The 18,979-nt window shown below is 44.8% G+C and overlaps 1 protein-coding gene across 19 annotated transcripts in view; it reads left to right on the forward strand.

Moving 5' to 3' along the window:
* Window positions 1–18,332, forward strand: part of MROH7 (maestro heat like repeat family member 7) — a 32,013-nt gene extending 13,681 nt beyond the window's left edge. For 14 of the 19 annotated variants that reach the window (XM_082225634.1, XM_082225631.1, XM_082225629.1 and 11 more), the window contains 15 exons: window positions 383–521; window positions 3,435–3,547; window positions 4,239–4,391; window positions 5,212–5,366; window positions 6,320–6,452; window positions 7,442–7,605; window positions 8,808–8,945; window positions 9,428–9,542; window positions 10,503–10,643; window positions 11,930–12,094; window positions 13,423–13,578; window positions 14,390–14,512; window positions 15,310–15,412; window positions 16,045–16,107; window positions 17,904–18,332. In XM_082225634.1, coding sequence (XP_082081760.1) covers window positions 383–521; window positions 3,435–3,547; window positions 4,239–4,391; window positions 5,212–5,366; window positions 6,320–6,452; window positions 7,442–7,605; window positions 8,808–8,945; window positions 9,428–9,542; window positions 10,503–10,643; window positions 11,930–12,094; window positions 13,423–13,578; window positions 14,390–14,512; window positions 15,310–15,412; window positions 16,045–16,107; window positions 17,904–18,148 — 2,106 coding nt within the window. In that variant the 3' untranslated portion in view covers window positions 18,149–18,332. Of the gene's footprint in view, window positions 1–382; window positions 522–3,434; window positions 3,548–4,238; window positions 4,392–5,211; window positions 5,367–6,319; window positions 6,453–7,441; window positions 7,606–8,807; window positions 8,946–9,427; window positions 9,543–10,502; window positions 10,644–11,929; window positions 12,095–13,422; window positions 13,579–14,389; window positions 14,513–15,302; window positions 15,413–16,044; window positions 16,108–17,903 lie in introns of all 19 variants that reach the window. The other 5 variants (XR_014220567.1, XR_014220568.1, XM_082225626.1 and 2 more) reach the window with 5 other exon arrangements.
* Window positions 18,333–18,979: the final 647 nt, after the last annotated feature.

An 18,979-nucleotide genomic window follows, 5' to 3' on the forward strand; every position in this document is an offset into this window, starting at 1 on the left:
GACAATATACCGTATTTTTTGCTCTATAAGACTCACCTTTTCCCTCCTAAAAAGTCAGGGGAAATGTGTGTGCGTCTTATGAAGTGAATGCAGGCTGCACAGCTATCCCAGAAGGCAGAACAGCAAGAGGGATTGCTGCTTTCACTGCGCAGCGATCCCTCTTGCTGTTCTATCTTCTGAGATTCAGAATATTTTTTTTCTTGTTTTCCTCCTCCAAAAACTAGGTGCGCCTTATGGTCTGGTGCGTCTTATAGAGCGAAAAATGTGGTAATGCCAAACATCAGTTCATCCAAACAAGGGAACTTTTTTCATTCAAGAACCACAAAGATTCCTTCTCTTCCCCTCTGTGTCAAAAGACAGCACTCTCAATTTCTCCATTCAGGTGTCACCTGATGGATGTCCTAAGCTTGGGCGTCTGATTGGTCAGCTGTGTCTGCGTCTCAATGACCCCCAAGAGGAAATTGGTGAACAGGCTATGGAAGGCATGTATTCCCTGTACTCCCTTATGCTGCGCCAAAAGGGTAAGATAGGAGCTGTGAAAACTCCAGTATCCAAACTATGCATCTATATAGAAGTAGTAGACTGTACTTTATTTGGCAGCCATTGGCTTGTTGCCCTTGACACTCTCTTCTTATGTCCTGTATTTTATTATATCTGGGTTATTATTATTATTATTATTATTATTATTATTATTATTATTATTTATACCCCACCCTCGCCAGCCAGAGCCAGGCTCAGAGCGGCTAAGACACAATAAAATCACAGTAAAAACATAAGGGGGGGAACCAATTTAAAATACAGGTTAAAATGCAATTTAAAATGCAGCCTCATTTTAAAGTAGCCGATAAATCAAGACCATAAGGGGAGGGAAACATAAAGGTCAGACTGAGTCTAAACCAAAGGCCAGGCGGAACAGCTCTGTCTTGCAGGCCTTGCGGAAAGATGTCAAGTCCCGTAGGGCCCTAGTCTCTTGTGACAGAGCATTCCACCAAGTTGGGGCCAGTACTGAAAAGGCAGTATTGCATTATATCAGGAATCCCCGATTCTCTCTCTTCCTCCTCCTCCTCCTCCTCCTCCTCCTCCTCCTCCTCCTCCTCCTCCTCTTCTTCTTCTTCTTCTTCTTCTTCTTCTTCTTCTTCTTCTTGGCCCAAGGGCACATTTGGAAATATATATATTTTTTGTCAAGACTCCTTGAGTTGCCTGCAGTGAGAGAAGGTGTTTAATAAATTTAATAAAGAAGAAGAAGAATCAACTGCTGTGGGCACCACATAATACCCATTTCACAGAAGAAAAAACAGGGGTGCTTAGAAACTCCAGGCCCCCCACATTAGCAAAAGACAAAACACCTGCACACACATGCAGACAAATAACTACAGGACTACAGTTATTATAAGGTGCCTATTTTCTAAGCATTGCACATATATCAAAAGACAAGATAGTCTCTGACTACAAGTTTGCAATCTAGCAGACATGAAACAGGGAGGGGAAGGAGAAGGAACCTTCACTAGCCAATGAGTGGAGCCAGATTGGTCTTCCTATTGCCGCAATGTTCTTGTTGCGAGGCAGGGGGTGCAGTCTCTCTTTTTTAAAAAAAAAAATAATTTTTTAATTAAGAATTTAAACAAAACATATTACCTTAAAACATATCATCCTTGATTCCCCCCCATTTCCCCCCTCCCCCCATAAAATGACCCACCCTCCCCTCCCCCGACTTCCCTCAGCTCCAATCTCTGATTTCTCTACAAATGCTATTCTCTGCATGTTACAGAACTGTATAAATCCTTAATTTATCTGACTGGTTATTGTCAATAAAAAGTTTGTGAGTCTTTATTCAAAACCTGCCAAGGAGTCTAATTCACTTTGTTGTTTCTTAGTCTCTCAATGGTATCAGAAGCCAGTGTGTGCTTCAGTGGCGTAGCGTGGGTTGTCAGCACCCGGGGCAAGGCAAGTAATTTGCGCCCCCTAACCCGTGGATTTGCGCCCCCTAACCCTAACCCCCAGATGTTGCGCCCGGTGCGGCCGGCCCCCCCTGCACCCCCCACGCTACGCCACTGGTGTGCTTTCCTTCAGCTTTGCAGCTGAATAATCACACACCAACTTAAAGTTTACAAAACAACTTTCTGTTATTTCATGTGGAAAGAAGTGTTCTGGAAAGATCCACAGCAGAGACTATTAATTTGATGCATTGCATCATTGTTAGGGGATTCCAAAAATCTGGAGAGACATGCCCATTTTGTGCAACAGCAAGAGTGCTTTTATTTAGTTAGCTGTTCTGCAGACACGGGTCTGATGCCCTTGATGCTCCTTTTGTCTCTGCAATAGTATGTTGGATTTTGTGCTTACAACCCCTGTAGTCCTCACTGTGCAGAAGCCTAACGTAGCTACAAAGTGGGACTTTGAGAGAGGTCCCTGGTGGAGAAGATATTATTGATCTATAGCTCAGTGCCAAATCATGGGTGGTCACATCTCAGTTGCAGCAGGATAACCGCTCTGCAGTTTCCAGAGCTAATTTGAGAATTAATGAGGATTTTGGAATGGGGCATGTTAAGTTGTGGGTGAACATATCAGACGACACAGCGATTCTTCAAACAGCTCTTCTTTATTCAGAGGCCACAACAGAACTGGACTGAAGAGCTCAGTCAGCCTGCTTATATAGAGCTCCAGAACAACATAACTGTAGCAGCTGTCTAAAACTATCCAATCACTGAACGTCACTTTCGATCCTTCATTTGCATACAAACTATCCAATCACTGAACATCACTTTCAATCCTTCATTTGCATAAGTATCTACAGTATCCCCCTGCTAGCCCAGGGTGAGAACTTCAGTACATAACAGGGCAGGCCGACCCAGGTTATTGTTATGCATCCCCACATCTCCAGGTTCCAGGGGCAATGCTATCCAGGGTTTGGCTTCCTTTTGGAGAAGAGGCAATGAGAGATATATGCCATTTCTGTAATATTTGCTTTATTTGCAAACGTTCAAGTGGAGCATTGGAGGAGGCAAACAGCTTATTTTGTTCTAGTTGCTTACTGTGCTGTGGCTTGTACAATGAACAGTATGCCTATCATCTAAATAAACAAGCTTCACAACTTTAATTAGTTGGCATGCAATTCCTGGGAGCAGCCTGTGTCTTTCTGCCTTCCTTTCCTGTTCCAAAACACACTTCTGTTGTTGCTGTCATACACCGAACCCAACACCCACCTTAGCTGTGGGTGAGTCCCAAAGTGTTTGTTGGCCATTCTGTGCCATTTTCCTGCAATTTCCCTAATGAAAGATGTGGCTGGAACAGTTTGGCCACTGGCCATTAGGTGTCATTAGCCAGCCATTCTGGCTCCTTCTCTCCCTTTTTTCTGAATTCCAGACACCCACACAGCAGCCTGAGAGCAAACTCTCCACTTGGAGAAACTTTAAAGTCACTCTTTTTCTCATTAGGCTTCGAAAACAAAAGTGACTCCCTGGAAGCAGAAGAGACCCAACTGTATGAAGAGATTCTGGGTTCCTATGACCCTACTACGTCTCATCAAAATATCACCCATATTATTCAGGTAATTGTTCAGTGCTGGATATGATGCAACACAGAGGATATGCAAACTGCAGAGGCCATCGTAACTTAGTCCTGATAGGGTGTAAGGTAGGGGTGGAACTAATTATTACTACATCTTTGTAGTGAGTTTTGAGGCAAAGATTTCCACTTTCAGATCATAGGTCAGCAGTGCTGCAATTCTACATGCACTTCCTTGAGAGGGGAAAGACCCATTGAACTGTGTGGCGCTTCTGAGCTTGCATGCATGGGATCTCCCCCATTTTCAGTTTTCTGATTTAAACTTGTGGAAGGGCTGTAAGATCAGTGGGAGAGCACGTGCATTGGGTAAGAAAGGTCTCAGGTTCAATCCATGGGATTTCCAGGCCGGGCTGTGAACGTCCTCTGCCTGGAACCCAGGAGACTTACTACCAGCCAGTGAAGACAGTACTGAGCTAGAAGAACTGGTCTGGTTTTCTCCATAAGATGAAAAGCTGAGAACAAGGTTTTGAATCTGTACACCTTTACTTGGGAGCAAATTCCAGAGTAGCTGGTTGAATTTAACTTCCAAGTGACATGGTAGAAGAACGGGCTCCTCCACAGAACCTTTAATTCCTTCCTGCAAAGGTCTCTTAGAACAAGGAAGCCCTGCCAATTGAGCTTGCCTTGCTGTTGTCCTCTCAGCTCTGTGTCTCCCCTGTGCCCTTCTCTCTTAGGAATTTCTGCCATACCTCACAGCACTACAGATCACAGAGCTTTTGTTGACCGCTATAGACTGCCTAAAGGAAGCCAATAGGAGCACCACTGCGGCATCATATGACATCACATCTGTAATCCTGCAGCGATACATGCACAGATTACATGGGCAGGTAGGAGATGTTTGGAGCTAGTAGAGACCCCAGCAGTGACAGAGGCAGCTTCTTCAGAGGCACCATTACCTTTTTATACCCTGAGATAAACTGTAAATGGGTTTTACAGTTTATCTGTGGTGAAGGACCATTAATGGTCTTGGCAAGACTCTGCCAGTGCTCACAGGATGTTTTCCTGTGTCAGTACCTAATTATTGATCAGCTGACGCGTGCTCCCTGTACCATAGAATTGCAGACTGGGAAGGGACTCCGAGGGTCATCAAGTCCAACACCCCACAACGCAGGAATCTCAGCTGAAGCATCCATGACAGATGGCCACCCAATCTTCAGGAGAACCCAAATGACCAGAGCAGGGGATCTTTGTGCCTTCTCACCTCCAGGACCAGCCTCAGATGTTTTGCTGACTGAGCAAATAGCCTCCCCAGCCTAAGTCCAGTCACATTATTTTGGCACTTGAGATGGAGAATCCCACAGGCACTTCCCCCCCTCTCTAGCAGTGAAAGTACAGCAATAATAAATACCTTAAATAATCTTAAATAATAAATATCTTAATGATTTGTTGCTTGGCCATGAAAACAGGGGGCCGCATCCATCCATACCACACATTTAAAGCACATGGCTTCCCTCAAATATTCCTGGGAACTGCAGTTTACCCCTGACAAAGCTACAGTTCCCAGGATGCTTTGGGTGACATACTTTAAATATATGTTTGCTTTCGGCTCTTTGAGGGCTCTGGTTTGTACCTTGTGGTGTGGTCCCTGCCCCAGCACTGCTTCCCTCTAGCAGGGCATTTAACTGAAGCATGCTTGTTTCCTTCAAGGTGCCGGAAATTGTGGATAAGATCTACCAGCAGCTTGGTTCCATTTACCAGTACCAGGACAGGCAAATAATGATGGGGGTCCTGGCCCAGCTGGCTCATACCTACATGGCAGAAGTTTGCAGTGCCCTTCTCCAGTGCCCTTTACCAATCGACAGGTACATAGTTCAGTGATGCTTAGTCCTGCTGGGTCAGCCTTCAATCCCTGGACACTTTGGGGTGCAAGGGAACATGGGTTCCCATTCTCTCCCACTTGCACTTAGGCCTCAGTGCTCCAGAAAATACAAATCAGAAAATACCTAAAGCCAGCAGGGAAGATTCTTACGAGTGCCACCTTTTCCTGCAAGGAGAGAGTGGGAACCGGAATGGCCTCCCGCGGTCATCCTTCACAACCAGTTCCCATACGGAAAAAGCAAACGGCTTGGGGATTTAGGAGGGTTGGAGCAGAAGCCTGGTCTGGTTATGGAAATGTAGGAGGGCTCTGGATTGAGGGGAAATAGAACAAGGGAATTCTGATGCTAAAGAGAGAGGCATGGCTATTTTTTGAGGGCAGAGGGGGAAGTAAAGCAACAGAGATGCATTCACACGCCTCAGGGGTCACATCTAGTTTGGCCCCCAAGTCTGCAGAACACCTCCTCCCCTCCACTTTACAAAGTGCAGCTTGGGACTTTCCCCTCGCATGCCATATCTCTGTGAATGTTTCCCTTTGAGGACCAATCAATAATTTCTATTGGTCCGAATAACGGTATTGCACCTCAGTTACTTAAGCATAACGTATCATTCCTGGTGGATTGGTTTCCATGGTATACTTTTGATCCCACCACTGCAGCCATTGTTGCTCTCTGGGGACTCTTCAAAGTCTTCATTTATACCAGGGATGGGGGAGCTGTGGTCCTCCAGATGTTGCTGGACTGCAGCTCCCAGCATCCCTGTCCATTGGCTACGCTGGATGGGGCAGATGGGAGCTGAAGTCCCATCAACATCTGGAGGACTACAGCTTCCCCATCTCTGATTTATGCACTCAGAACAGTTGGGGGGGGGCAACTGACATGGTTCATGGTTGTGGGTGTACAACCCGAAATGTTTCTGTTTCCCTCCCCTGAACTTGCAGGTATGCTTCTGAGATGTGGCATGTGTTGACCAAAACGTGTTCAAATGATGACCTAACTCTCCTTGTGAATGTACTGCTGAAAAAGCTGCAGCTGAGCCCAAAGGTCACGGGAAACTATATCACACCTCTGGCTGTAAGGAATTGTACCAACTTGTCTGGATGGTTTTTGCAAATGAGCTCCCTAGAAAGAAGGAAGGAGGGGCATAGCTCAGTGACAGATCATCTGCCTTGCCTGCAAAAGGTTCCAAATTCAATCCTCAGCATCTTCAGGTTGGGTTGGGAGAGAACCCTATCTGAAGGCCTGGAGAGCTGCTGCCAGTCAATGTATGCTATACTGAGCTAGATGGACCAACGGTCCACTCAGCAGAAGGCAGCTTCTTCTGTTCCTAAAGCAAGTTCCAGCACTTCTTCGGAAACTCCTTCTGCACAGGACCTGCTTTGAATGTGACAAAATCCCTTGTAGGAAGTAGCATGCAGCCTATACATGTCGCATCACATAATGATTGCATGCACAGGTATTTTCTAGCATGTACATTCACTGCTGCTTCCTAGCAAATGTAAAATCATGTAACTGTCGGCCATGTGACCTGCTAGCAGTCACATTAAACAAATGTGCCGTGCGGGGTCCAACAGGGAGCATTCTCCATGCAGGGAGATTGTAAAGGAACTGAGTGATGTTACTGCAAAAGTGTTGAAATCCCTAATACATAATCTGCAATGATACATTGGCATTCAGTACTGCATGAATCAGTGCTACCTTTCGAAACCTGCAGTCCTGAGCTTGCTTGCCTATTCACTCCATTGAATCCAGTGACTGCTACTTGTGAATAAATAGGCTTACAGTTGCGTTTCTTTCAGGCGGTGCCCATTCTTGCCAAAATCACATCCTTGTTAACTAGGCTTTCAAATCAATTGCAGTTATTATACCTAATAATATATACCTAATTATACAGAGGTTGCATAGACCGTTGACCTGACTCGGGAAGAGGTGTTTACATTTAAAATTAGTCCAGGAAGGATAAGTGGTTCAGGAGTAACAACTCCCAGAAACATAAATGAGCTCTGCAGAGAAAAGATCTTACCACAGTCTCTCTCTCCCTCTCCCTTCTCCCTCTTCCTCAGGCTGCCAGCGCTTTCTCGAAGCTGTTATCTATGCCCAAAAGTTCAGAAGTGGCCTTCTACATCTACCCCCGGCTGCTGATGGCGCTGCTTGTTCAGGTGCACTATAGCATCAGGCACAGCGTAATAAAGAACTCAGATTCTCAGGAGGAATTTGAGCCTGTGGGGTAAATATAAGAGAAATTGTTATGGTAGGGGCCAAACGCACTCCTGAGAACATGTGAACGTGTTCCTTTGTAACGGCATGCTTCCATGCGCTAGGTTCTCTTGAGTAAATCTCACCCACACAGAGCAGATCGTCGGTGGGCATAATCTAGCCCTGGCATCAGCATCCTCAGGCAGCTGCAACGACCCACCCCCACAAAAGGGGCCCACCACTTTTGCCGTGCCCTGAGTCCCAGCCCTTCCCTTTGAAAAAAGCAGGTGGTTTTGGAGGCCGCCATTTTAATTTCTGGCAATGCCCTTGATGGGGCACTGGTGGGTGGACACAGCACCACATACATCAGAGGAGCCAGCATTCTCCAATGATTGCAATGATAAAAGTGGCAGTTCCCAAACATGGCTCTTTTGCAGGAAGTGGGCAGAGGAAAGGTTGCCAGGCAAGCAGAGATGCTGAAGAGAGGGTAATGGGCTGGTTTAAAAGGCCTGCAGGCCACGTAGTCTCCTGGATAGATGTGGAGGGGGTGGTGTCCTTTCAAAATGTATGTCCCGCAGAAGCAGATCAGGAGTACGACTAGGCAGCCATTCCTGGATAGGGATAACCTGACCACTGTAGTCCATGCATTAGTAACCTCAAGGCTTGATTACTGCAGTGAATGCTATATATGGGGCTGCTCCTGAGTCTGATTCAGAAGCTTCAGCTAGTGCTGAGCAACAGTGTTTAAATTGTGTATACAGTCATACCTTGGTTCTCGAACAGAATGTTCGACTTCTGAACACTTTCAAAAACCAAGGCACGGCTTCTGATTGATTGCAGGAGCTTCCTGCACTCAGGCGGAAGCCACAGAAGCCACGTCGGACATTTGGCTTCCAAAAAACGTTCGCAAACCGGAACACTCACTTCCAGGTTTGCAGCGTTCGGGAGCCAAAACGTTCGAGTCACAAGGCGTTTGAGAACCAAGGTACAACTGTATAGAATTTCTCCAAAGTGCTCTAGTGCTTCATCGATAATCCTACACTGGCCCTGTAAAGCAGACTAGTATTATCCCCATATTGCAGATGGAGGGTTGAGTCTAGGCCTAAGGCCACCTAGTTAGTGGGTTTGTGGCAGAGGTAACATTTAAACTGGGGACTTCCCAACTAGGAGGTCGCCCCTGTGCTACACCTGCTTCTTGGTGTGTCTCATATTTTATTTTATTTTTAAATTCAGCTATATTGTAGCAGCACTGAAGATTCTTCTCCTAGCTGTGAGGTGCTATTGTGAGTTTACTCTTATTGAGAAGGAGCGGGGCTGGGAGCTCCTCATCAGCTGTGAAGATCACCATCGGGGAGTAGGCCTTATTGCAAGGTGCGCAGTGGTAAACATTTGGTTAAAGGTAAAGGTAAAGAGACCCCTGACCATTAGGTCCAGTCGTGACCGACTCTGGGGTTGCGGCGCTCATCTCACTTTATTGGCTGAGGGAGCCGGCGTACAGCTTCCAGGTCATGTGGCCAGCATGACTAAGCTGCTTCTGGGGAACCAGAGCAGTGCACGGAAATACCGTTTACCTTCCCACCGGAGTGGTACCTATTTATCTACTTGCACTTTGACGTGCTTTCGAACTGCTATGTTGGCAGGAGCTGGGACTGAGCAACGGGAGCTCACCCCGTCGCGGGGATTCGAACCACCGACCTTCTGATCAGCAAGTCCTAGGCTCTGTGGTTTAACCCACAGCGCCACCCGCGTCCCTAACATTTGGTTAGAGCACCCCAAACATTTACCAAAATTCCCAAGTGTAGAGTTAACCACTGGCCATAACGGTGTGCATCTGCATTGTCTTTCCTAACTAGAATCATGCTTCAGACCTCCAATTATGACCTTTTGAGGATCTTGTACCTCCTAGTTCCCTTCCTGGAGCGAGGTGATGAAGAGCACCAGATCACAGGATTGGCTTTCTTCAGCGAAGTAAGGAAGATGCAACTTCTGCACTGTGGAACCATAGAGGCCTTTCTGGGAATGCAGAGTGGCTTGTTGGCCTTGATTCTAAGGATGGTTATACAAACATAGTGATAATGCCCACCTGTGACTCTGTGGTTATGTTCTCAGATAGTTGTTACTGGTAGTGTAAGTGGACTTGGATCAAACAGAATATATTTGTAGCAGTGCATCTGAAGAGCCACTTCATCCTGTTGCATTTTGTGTAGGATGCTGGCAGAATAAATTAGATAAATAATATTTGGTCTATTAAAACAATACGGTTTCACTTATTCAAAGCAGAAAGCTGATACCAAGAACAAACTTAGTTGGTCTCTAAGGTGCTACTGGACAATTTTTTTATTTTTATATATATATATTTCTACTGCGTCAGACCAACACGACTACCTACCTAAAAGCAGAAGCTGTTCAACTGTGGCAAAATAAGTAACAACAGAACTAGTAATATTTGAGAAAGTGCGGGATCTCTAATGCTAGGTTGGTCCTTATTTTGCCTACACATTTGGCATCAGGTCATGTCAAATATGACATCAGATGTAGGCATGGCTCAGGGGAAATGGCCTCATGGGACAAACTGGGACCTGTGCTGGCCAAATTTGGTCCACATGCTGGAGATTCTCTACCCCTGCTATGGTTGAATGCAGCACAAAGAATAAACAATATAAATCCCCCGGAAGGCAGAAGAATGGATGGATGCAACTGCTGCAGGCTATTTCTGCTTAACATGGACGAAGAAACAGATTGTGCGTCCATTGGAAGAGCCACTGTGTACTTTGAAATTTTGGGTAGGATTGATAACCAAGTGCCAGAAACAAGTTAGTACATTTTTGGCATCTGAACAGGATTTTGGGGGTGTATCTCTCTGGAGGAAACTGAAGCAGGCAGTTGCTTGTGAACCAAATTCTCATGGACCTCTTCTTTGTCTTTTAGCTTCTTTGTATGTCAGAGGCCAGAAGACTTCCCAAACAATATTCTTTGTATCGTCTGAAGCGAGGACTGGCTAATGAAAACCCAGTCATCCGGGCATTGTGTATCAAAGGACTGGTTAACATTGCATACTGGATAGGAAAGGTAAACAACAGGGCCCATCATATGATTTCACTGGATTTAGTTGATAAATTCAGAAATATCTGCTGAGGATTTAATTGCATTCAGCTCAATTTGCACAAAATTTGTGGAACAGTTAGACAACATGAACTATTTACTGTACTGATCATTCATTCTGATTTGTTTGTGGGGAGGTTCTATGTTGTTGTGTCAATCAATCATTAGCCCATACTTTCCAGCATGTTTTCCAATAATTTTCCTTATTACAAAAAGTCTGATTTTGGGTGAAGTGTGTTTGTTGTGCAAGAGCACAAAATCAACTTTAATTGAGCAACCTGAATTTTCCAGTATGTTGAATTGAATCCCATCCAAAAAATAGCAGTAATCTCCAAAGCCTATGAGTTATGGCCACAAATTCTCCAGTACGTGGCATAAGCAAATTGTGTCCTAAACATCTATAGGCACATGGATTGCTCTCCAGCATTTTGCATGTTTAGCATGAAGATTTTTTAACGTGTTCTCAGTTGAATGCACTTATAAAATTTTCCCAAAATTGGAAATATTGATACGCCAGTGTGGCTTACTTCTGAGCAGGCATGTATAAGATTTTATTTTTAATAGACTTTATCACTTGGAGAAGGTGAGTGCCGTACATTATATTACAAAGAAATCTTAGTTCTCCATTGCTATTTCACTTTCTTTGCCTTAAAATTATGTTTCTTGTCCACTGCGTCATGCTTAAACATAACATCCAGATAGCTTGTTATCCATAGGTCTGGTACAATGAAACTTCAGTTTTCGAACGTAATCCGTTCCAGAAGACCATTTGACTTCCGAAACATTCAAAAACTGAAAGCAGAAGCCTCAATTCAATAAGGAAACTCAAAACGGAAGCTGCGTCGGATGTTCGGGTTCTGAAAAACGTTTAAAAAACCGGAGCATTTACTGTATTTTTCGCTCTATAAGACGCAGCAGACCACAAGACCCACCCAGTTTTTGGAGGAGTAAAACAAGAAACAAAATATTCTGAATTTCAGAAGCCAGAACAGCAAGAGGGATCGCTGCGCAGTGAAAGCAGCAATCCCTCTTGCTGTTCTGGCTTCTGGGATAGCTGCGCAGCCTGCATTCGCTCCATAAGACGCACACACATTTCCCCTTACTTTTTAGGAGGGAAAAAGTGAGTCTTATAGAGCAAAAAAATACGGTACTTCTGTGTTTTCTGCATTTGGGAGCCAAAATGTTCGAAAACGGAGCCGTTCGAGAACCGAGGTTTGACTGTTTATTAACTTAAATTATGCCTTTCTGTGCAGGAGGAAGTAAAGATTGTATTGCCTGCCATGACAAAAGGTCTTTCTGGGATGGATGGGCAGCTGTTTGTAGAGGCAGTTGCTGAAATTGAGAAGATTCTTAATGGCCCAGAAGGAGCAGACTGTATTTGCGATATCAGCCTTTCTCTTCAGGAACTATTCAGTGATGTAAGAAAGCAGTGTCACACTAGCTGGGTTTTGTTACAAGCCAACAGGCAGGTCTACCCTCTCACAAAAGTGCTTTTCTCTTGAGGTCACGTTGACAATGAGAACCAATATGGTGCAGTGCCTGGAGTGTGGGACTTAAAGACTCTCGGGTTCAGATCCCTAGTCTGGCAGTGCCATTCAAGAAACTCAGTGTCCTTGTGGCTGTCGCTCTTTCTCTTGGCCTAACCAACCTCACAAAGTTGCTGTAAGAATAAAATAGCAGGGGAGAATCATAGGTGTGACACTGAGCTTAGGGGAGCAAACTAAAAATTTGACAGCTGATAACCCTGCCCAGAGATAGATGCTGCATAGCTTCAGTAAGGTAAAAAAATGGAGATAAGCCAATAGCTGTTAAAGTCGGAGGCAGAAAATCCTCATGTGGTGCTAAAAATATAGTAATAAGGTAGACAACTTGTCATCCTTTAACAATACCCCAAAATCAGAATCCCCCTATGGGGGGCAAAATGCAGCAGCTACTATTCACTCGTATGAACCGTTCCATATAGCCCTATACAGCTTGGGACAAGGATATCTGAAAAATAATCTCATCCCTTACATACCACACCAATCACTGCACTCAGCATTAGAGGACATACTGCAGATTCCATCTTATCAGAAGGCTCATTCCACATGAAGGGGAACCTGGCTTTCAGTGTGCTGCTATCTAACCTTTTGAACTCCCATTACATTTCAGACAGGTGGAATCTTTATGGCCTTTTCAGCATCTGTTGGAGACTTTCCACTTTCAACAAGCCTTCTAAGTGGAGATTTTTATCCCAGTAGTATTACATTACATACATATGCAGTATGTGTAATTGTTTTTAACTGTTTTTAAGATATAATGCTTTTGGATTACTTTTATGTGATTGTTTTAGATACCTTTGTTGTTGTTGCTGGCATCCATCTGTCTCGAGAGACAATGGAGTGCGCCTCTGGGGGTGAAGTCAAACCGCTGCATTAGCAGCACCAAAGTGATCTCCCCAGGATGCAAGGCTGGGCAGGGTGTATGGAGGTTCTGGGCTGCCCAGACGACAAAGACCCCACCTCTCAGCCTCACTGATGTGGTCCAAAGGAAACCAGAGCAACACGTTTGGCACTAGCTTGGCATGTGTTTTTGTTGTATTGTAAAATCGCTTTGAGGTGCTTCATAGGAAATGATTCATAAATGAAATAAAATTATCATTTAAAAAAATAATGGAGAAATGGGATTGCAAATTTTTAATCAGGCTCAGTTTGCATGTCACTCTTTACTGAAACAATCTCACTGCCTTCTTTTGTTTCTGAGACAGGAAAGAGCAAGTGTCCGCGCTTCCGCCATATGTCTTTTTGGGAAAATGGTGAAACGGGCTAAGAAAAATAACAAGCATTCAATGAGGCATCAGGTACTAGAAAACTTGGTTCCATTACTTCTGCATCTCGAAGAGGATGACCCTGACATCCACAAGGCAAGCTTCTGCCAACATTTCTTTGTTTTCAGGGGAACCATCATGGTTCTCACCAACCAGATAATTTAAAAAGTTCTCTCTTCTAGCCTTTTCTGCCTACCATCTGAGTGCTTGTCTTGCCAAAGGCAAGGTGGTTCTTTTAAAATGAGATTCAGAAGCAATACAAACTACACAAGTGAGTGAGAAGATTAAAGATTTTATTCTAAAACAGCAAGCAACATATACATACCAAGCAAGCACTTCAGTCTGCCACTTGGAAGCCCTCATGAAGCAGCGAAGCGACTCACCCAGGTAGCCTCAGTTTGCACGGCTCTGCAGCCAATCAGTCTGTGCACGAGCTTCAAAGAAACTCTGCCTGAACTGTCCAATTTTATAGATAGCCCCCCTCCCAATGCCTCACTTTCTCAAAACAATGTCCAACATCAAAGAAGGTACCCATCATTATCCTTCACAACTGATGAAGCAGCTGTGGGGGTCGGGTTTCACCTCCTCCCAATGTTCTCAGGACATCTAAGACTGTCCTCACACCATCAAAAAACTTAACAAGAGCGAGGGAGGGGGAAGAAACAGGCAGCAAGGGTTCTGTGTCAGATCACTAACTCCTCAATACATTTTGTCTTCCGGATGCATTTCCCATACAGTGTTTTCATGCTTCCTTGAGTGTAAATATACTGAACCTCAACATTCACATTTTCTGTCCCTTGATGAGCAAATACCAGAAGGTATGTCCCTTCTAAAGAATATTCAGTAGTTGGCCATTTTGTTTTCTGAATGGTGTAAAAAAACGATATATCATCTCCATATCTTGCAGGAATGTAGTTATGCCTTAAATGAATCCTTTCAGTTCCTGGGATGGAAACTACCAAAGCAGGTTATCAGCAGGAAAGCTTGGCCTGAGCATGAAGAAGTTCTGGATGAAACCTGCCAGTACCTTGTATGTTGTCTACAAGTTCTGACTATTGCTTTACATTAAACAGCATCCGTTCTCCAGGATGTCAGTCTTCCCCAGCCCTATCTGCAGATGCCAGGGGTTGTCCCCAGGGTGTTTGGCATGGAAGATACGTGCTCTAGCACTGAATACAAACCCTTCCCAGTGCTTCACTAAAAGTTCTTTGCTGGTACAAAGGAGTCTAGAGACAAGGACAGCAAGAGAGGCAAGAACACAAGCCCGATTGTGGCAAGGGCAATGACCTTGAAGGAATTAAACAAAAAAAAACCAACAGCCACAATTTTTTGCATTCATTTGTTTTTTTATAAATGTCTAGATTAGATTAAGGGCAAAGTGGGGTGATAATATTTTTGAAAGATTATGAGCTGAGTGACATCCCTAATTGTGACATTTTTGAATTCTGGGGTGGAATTCAACACTGCCATGTAGCTCGCATAATGGCTTTCGATCCAAATGTTGCTTCTGTGTAAGAGGTGATTTTCAAAGATGCTCTCCTCCTCTTCTGTTAGTGCAGCCAGTTGCAGGAACAAAAGCCATGCTGTGAGTTGCGCAGCAGCACTGAGATCCCTCCTCCTGCTCATCACTATGAAAGGCTATGCACAGCTTTCTTCATTTGATTCTTCACAGCAAGCTGATATTTGTCCATCTACAGTCTTTTTAAAAAATCAGATATGATGATGATAATGGTTGCATGTTTATTTATGTAGCTCTTTCCTAACTCTCACACCAACTCTTTATTTTTATTTTTAATGAAGACAATTCTTCATTTCTTGAGTTTCCAGGTGCAGAAGCAAGAGGCAAATCTCCAGAGATTCTTGTACCAGGACCTTTACTACACTCAGAGTGAACTTTTTCCGATAAAAAGGGCTTCCATCGTGTTCCTTGGTAAATGAAAAACACAAGTTCAACTGTTTGCATTAGCTCTTGCCAGGACCTTTTGATCTTCGTTTTACTGTGGAGAGGATTCATTAAAATCATGCAAATTCCCTAAAACAAGTTTAGGGAATTTATTTAAACCCAAGGGCCAAATTCACTTATAAGCAGCTTTCTAGGAGTGGGTTCATCGAACAAGGGATAGGACTCTTAACCTTTGTACAGTAGGCTACATTCCTGCAACATCAAACCCAGAGATTTCTATACAAACACACACACACTTTTATCCAGACAAGCAAGAGGCATTGTCACAGTTCAAACGCACAGCCTCATTCATCTCAGGAGCAAGGTTTGCCACTGCTATGCTGAAAGGATGCCGATAATGCTGCATTGTGGACATCTGTTTGGATGAAAGCTTCTACTCAGCAAATGCTAGCTTCAGAACGCACATCCAGCCCTCCCTTCCCCTGATAACCAGTACAGAGTTGCATCCTTGTCCTTGAGAATATAACAATTTTAAACCCACTTTCTTAAGACATTTCATTGAAACAAAGGGCTTGTTTTCAAGTAGAATTAGTTACACGCGTTGCTACCAGGCATTGACCCAAGTAAATGACAACTAAATCCTTGTGTGTTGCCTTTAGGTTTTCTAGTACAACATATGGACAGCAAGGCAGGAACTACAGACTTGGAAATGATCATTCATGGTAGGTTAAATAGAGAAATTGTAAGATTATTGCTGTCATGTCTTTAGGTACTAAATGAAGAGAGCTGAACACAAAGGAGACAATATGAGATGCAGAGACTGTTACACTTTTATAGAGTGTATATTTTCCTCTTTCTTCCTTCATTTTTATTAAAATGCCAAAATCGTGAAAGATAATATAGACACACAAAAAGACAGAATATAAGCAAAGTTCAAAGACTTATTGGTCGATAATTTATGAATTAACTCACATCAATTATTCTTGCTATTAAAATACTGAAAGCACCTTAAAACATTATGAGGCCACCCTGAGGCAGCAATGTATTTTTTCTTTAATATTCAACAAGTGGTGCTTAAAGTAGAGCACATCCTTTCATATGGGATACATAAAATCACACAATATAATCAGAAAAATCAACTTTGCTTTTTTCTCCGTTGCATTCAGAATTGCACAAGCTGCTAGATACTTAGGGAGGGGAAGAAATCAAAGTGCGTTTAGGGTAATATATAAACACCTTTAAGTATTTTTCAAATCTTTATTATACATATGTAAATTTACCGTCTTGTTTTTTGTAGGGTATCAGTTTTAGAAAAAGAGGCTGTAAAAGGGTGATTCTATGATATGGTTTCACATAATGATTTGGACACAATTATGCTGCAATTCAGGAAATTAAGTCTGCCGAAAACTCTGCAGTATTATGGGACTGTCATATTTCCTTCCTAAAATGTAAACTCTGATCTCCACAGCTGCAGAGAAATAACGGCTAATGTTTCGGTAGCTAATAGTTGTAGGTAAGGCTCTTTCCCTTAAGGGCTTGTGCCTTTTCTCTCTACATCCAATCTCTCTATTATATCGGTCCCTAATAATAACTTCCATAATAATAATGTGCAACTCAGGACTCAGGCATATTACTAAAATACAGTAACAGTGATTTGAATGCGCTACAAACACACAACACCAGATGGTGCCAGAGAGCAAGAAATTTTAAAATGCGATTTTCCATAGTTTTTTTCCCCTTTTGTTATAATGATCTAATTTCTGACTTACTTATAGCGGGGGGGTTTTCTCTGTTTTGATCCACCCTAAAATGAAAGACACAAATAAGCAAATTCACTAAATATGTGCAAATCATAAAATTTGTGGAGTTATTTTCAGGGACGCGGACTTATAAAAAATATTGGGGGGGCCCGGGAAAGCTCATGAATAATAAATAAGCTCATGAATATGCAAATAAAGTGGCGCCGCCTCCTCGTGAGCGAATAGGGGAGAGCGTGCTGCGCCTATTAATCAGCTCCGGAACAGCTGATATGCGGGAAACGTGGGGCTAGCCGGAGAAGAGAGGGCGAGCCCCCTCCGCTCCGGCCCTAAACCGCTGAAACCGCCAGGAGGAAGGAAATTCCCCCCGGCAGTGCCTTGGCAGTGGCGGTGGTGCTGCGAAGCAGCGAGGCAGGAGCCCCCGCCCCCGGGGATTCCCTAATCTCGCGGGGGACGGCCGGGGCTCTCCGACTAGGGCGCGCGGCTGGCTGGCGAGGGAGCAGGTGGGGAGGAGGCGGGGGACGGCGGCGGCGCTCTGCTGGAAGGGCGCCTGAGATTATTGGGGGGCTGAGCCCCCCCAAAAAATTTTTTGAGGGGGCTCGAGCCCCCTCAGGCCCCATGGAGTCGGCGCCTATGGTTATTTTTAAAGATGTCCACAACAACCACAAGGACACTAAATAGCTGAAGGTTTAATGTGAAAGGTTTAGCATTTATTTGGATCAAAGCCCCCTTATGTGTTAATGTTTCCCTTTCATTTTCAGCTCTTGAAGGCTTGATGCATGACCCAGATGCTTCTGTGTGCATAGCTGCAGCACATGCCCATGAGCGCGTTTCTTCTGTTCTCTCCAATCAGAAGGAGAGGCTTGAAAGCAACGGCAAGACGGAGGCCGGTGACACTGCTGCTGACAATGCTCTAAGGAGTTCCAGAGCCCTGAATAGTATCCGCCACACCCCTTCCAGACTTCTTGCTGTTATAAACCTCTGGAGATCGGCCAATGGAAATTAATATTGGACTGGAAGAGGAGAAAGGATCTTGGTGCATAGCTCTTCCTAACAGCAACAACAACAAAAAGGCTGTGAATATCACTCTTCCTATACTGAACCTCAGCAAGAACATTATAAAGGACCATAAAAGGAATTGATAATTTACCAGCTACCTGGATAATAAAGAACATCAATTCCCTACAGAATCCAGCCTCCTGGACTTTTGCTTGCTATAGTTACATCATGACAGGCTTTTCTATGAAGATCAAGGCATGCATGCCCTAGTCCAGTGTTTCCCAACCGGTGTTCCGCGGCACACGAGTGTGCCGTGAGACGTTGCCTCATGTGCCGCGAGATGCCTGGAGGGAGGCGGGCGAGTCGGGCGGCGAGAGGCAGGGCGGCGGCGGCGAGGAGAGGCCGCGCCTCCTGCTGCTGCCTGGCGCTTCTCCTCGCAGCCGGCAGCGCTGCCTGGGCGCCTCCGCGCGACTCTGCCTCGCTGGGTTTGGTCTCCCAGCAGAGACGGGTCACACGCGCCCCTCCCTCCCTCCCTCAGCCTGCGCGGAGGGAGAGCCAGAGAGAGGCATCGCTCCTGCGCGGCGGGAGAGGGAGCAGCCGGAGCGATGCCCCAAACGAAGGCATGGGACCGGAGGGGAAATCCTCTCCGAGGAGGATTGAGCGCAGCTGAGAGAAGCCTTTCGAGGAGCTGCCGTGTCCCCTGGAAACCCCCTTCCCAGCTCTGCCTGCCTGCCTGCCCAAAGCTTGGAGGTTCCCCGGCAAGGGGGAGGGAAAAAACTTTCACTTTTGTGCGTCCCTCCCGGCGTGACGCTGCGCGCTGACGTCACGGGGCGGGGCT

This window comes from Podarcis vaucheri (assembly GCF_965113315.1).
Source record: "Podarcis vaucheri genome assembly, chromosome: 6".
Taxonomy (NCBI): domain Eukaryota; kingdom Metazoa; phylum Chordata; class Lepidosauria; order Squamata; family Lacertidae; genus Podarcis; species Podarcis vaucheri.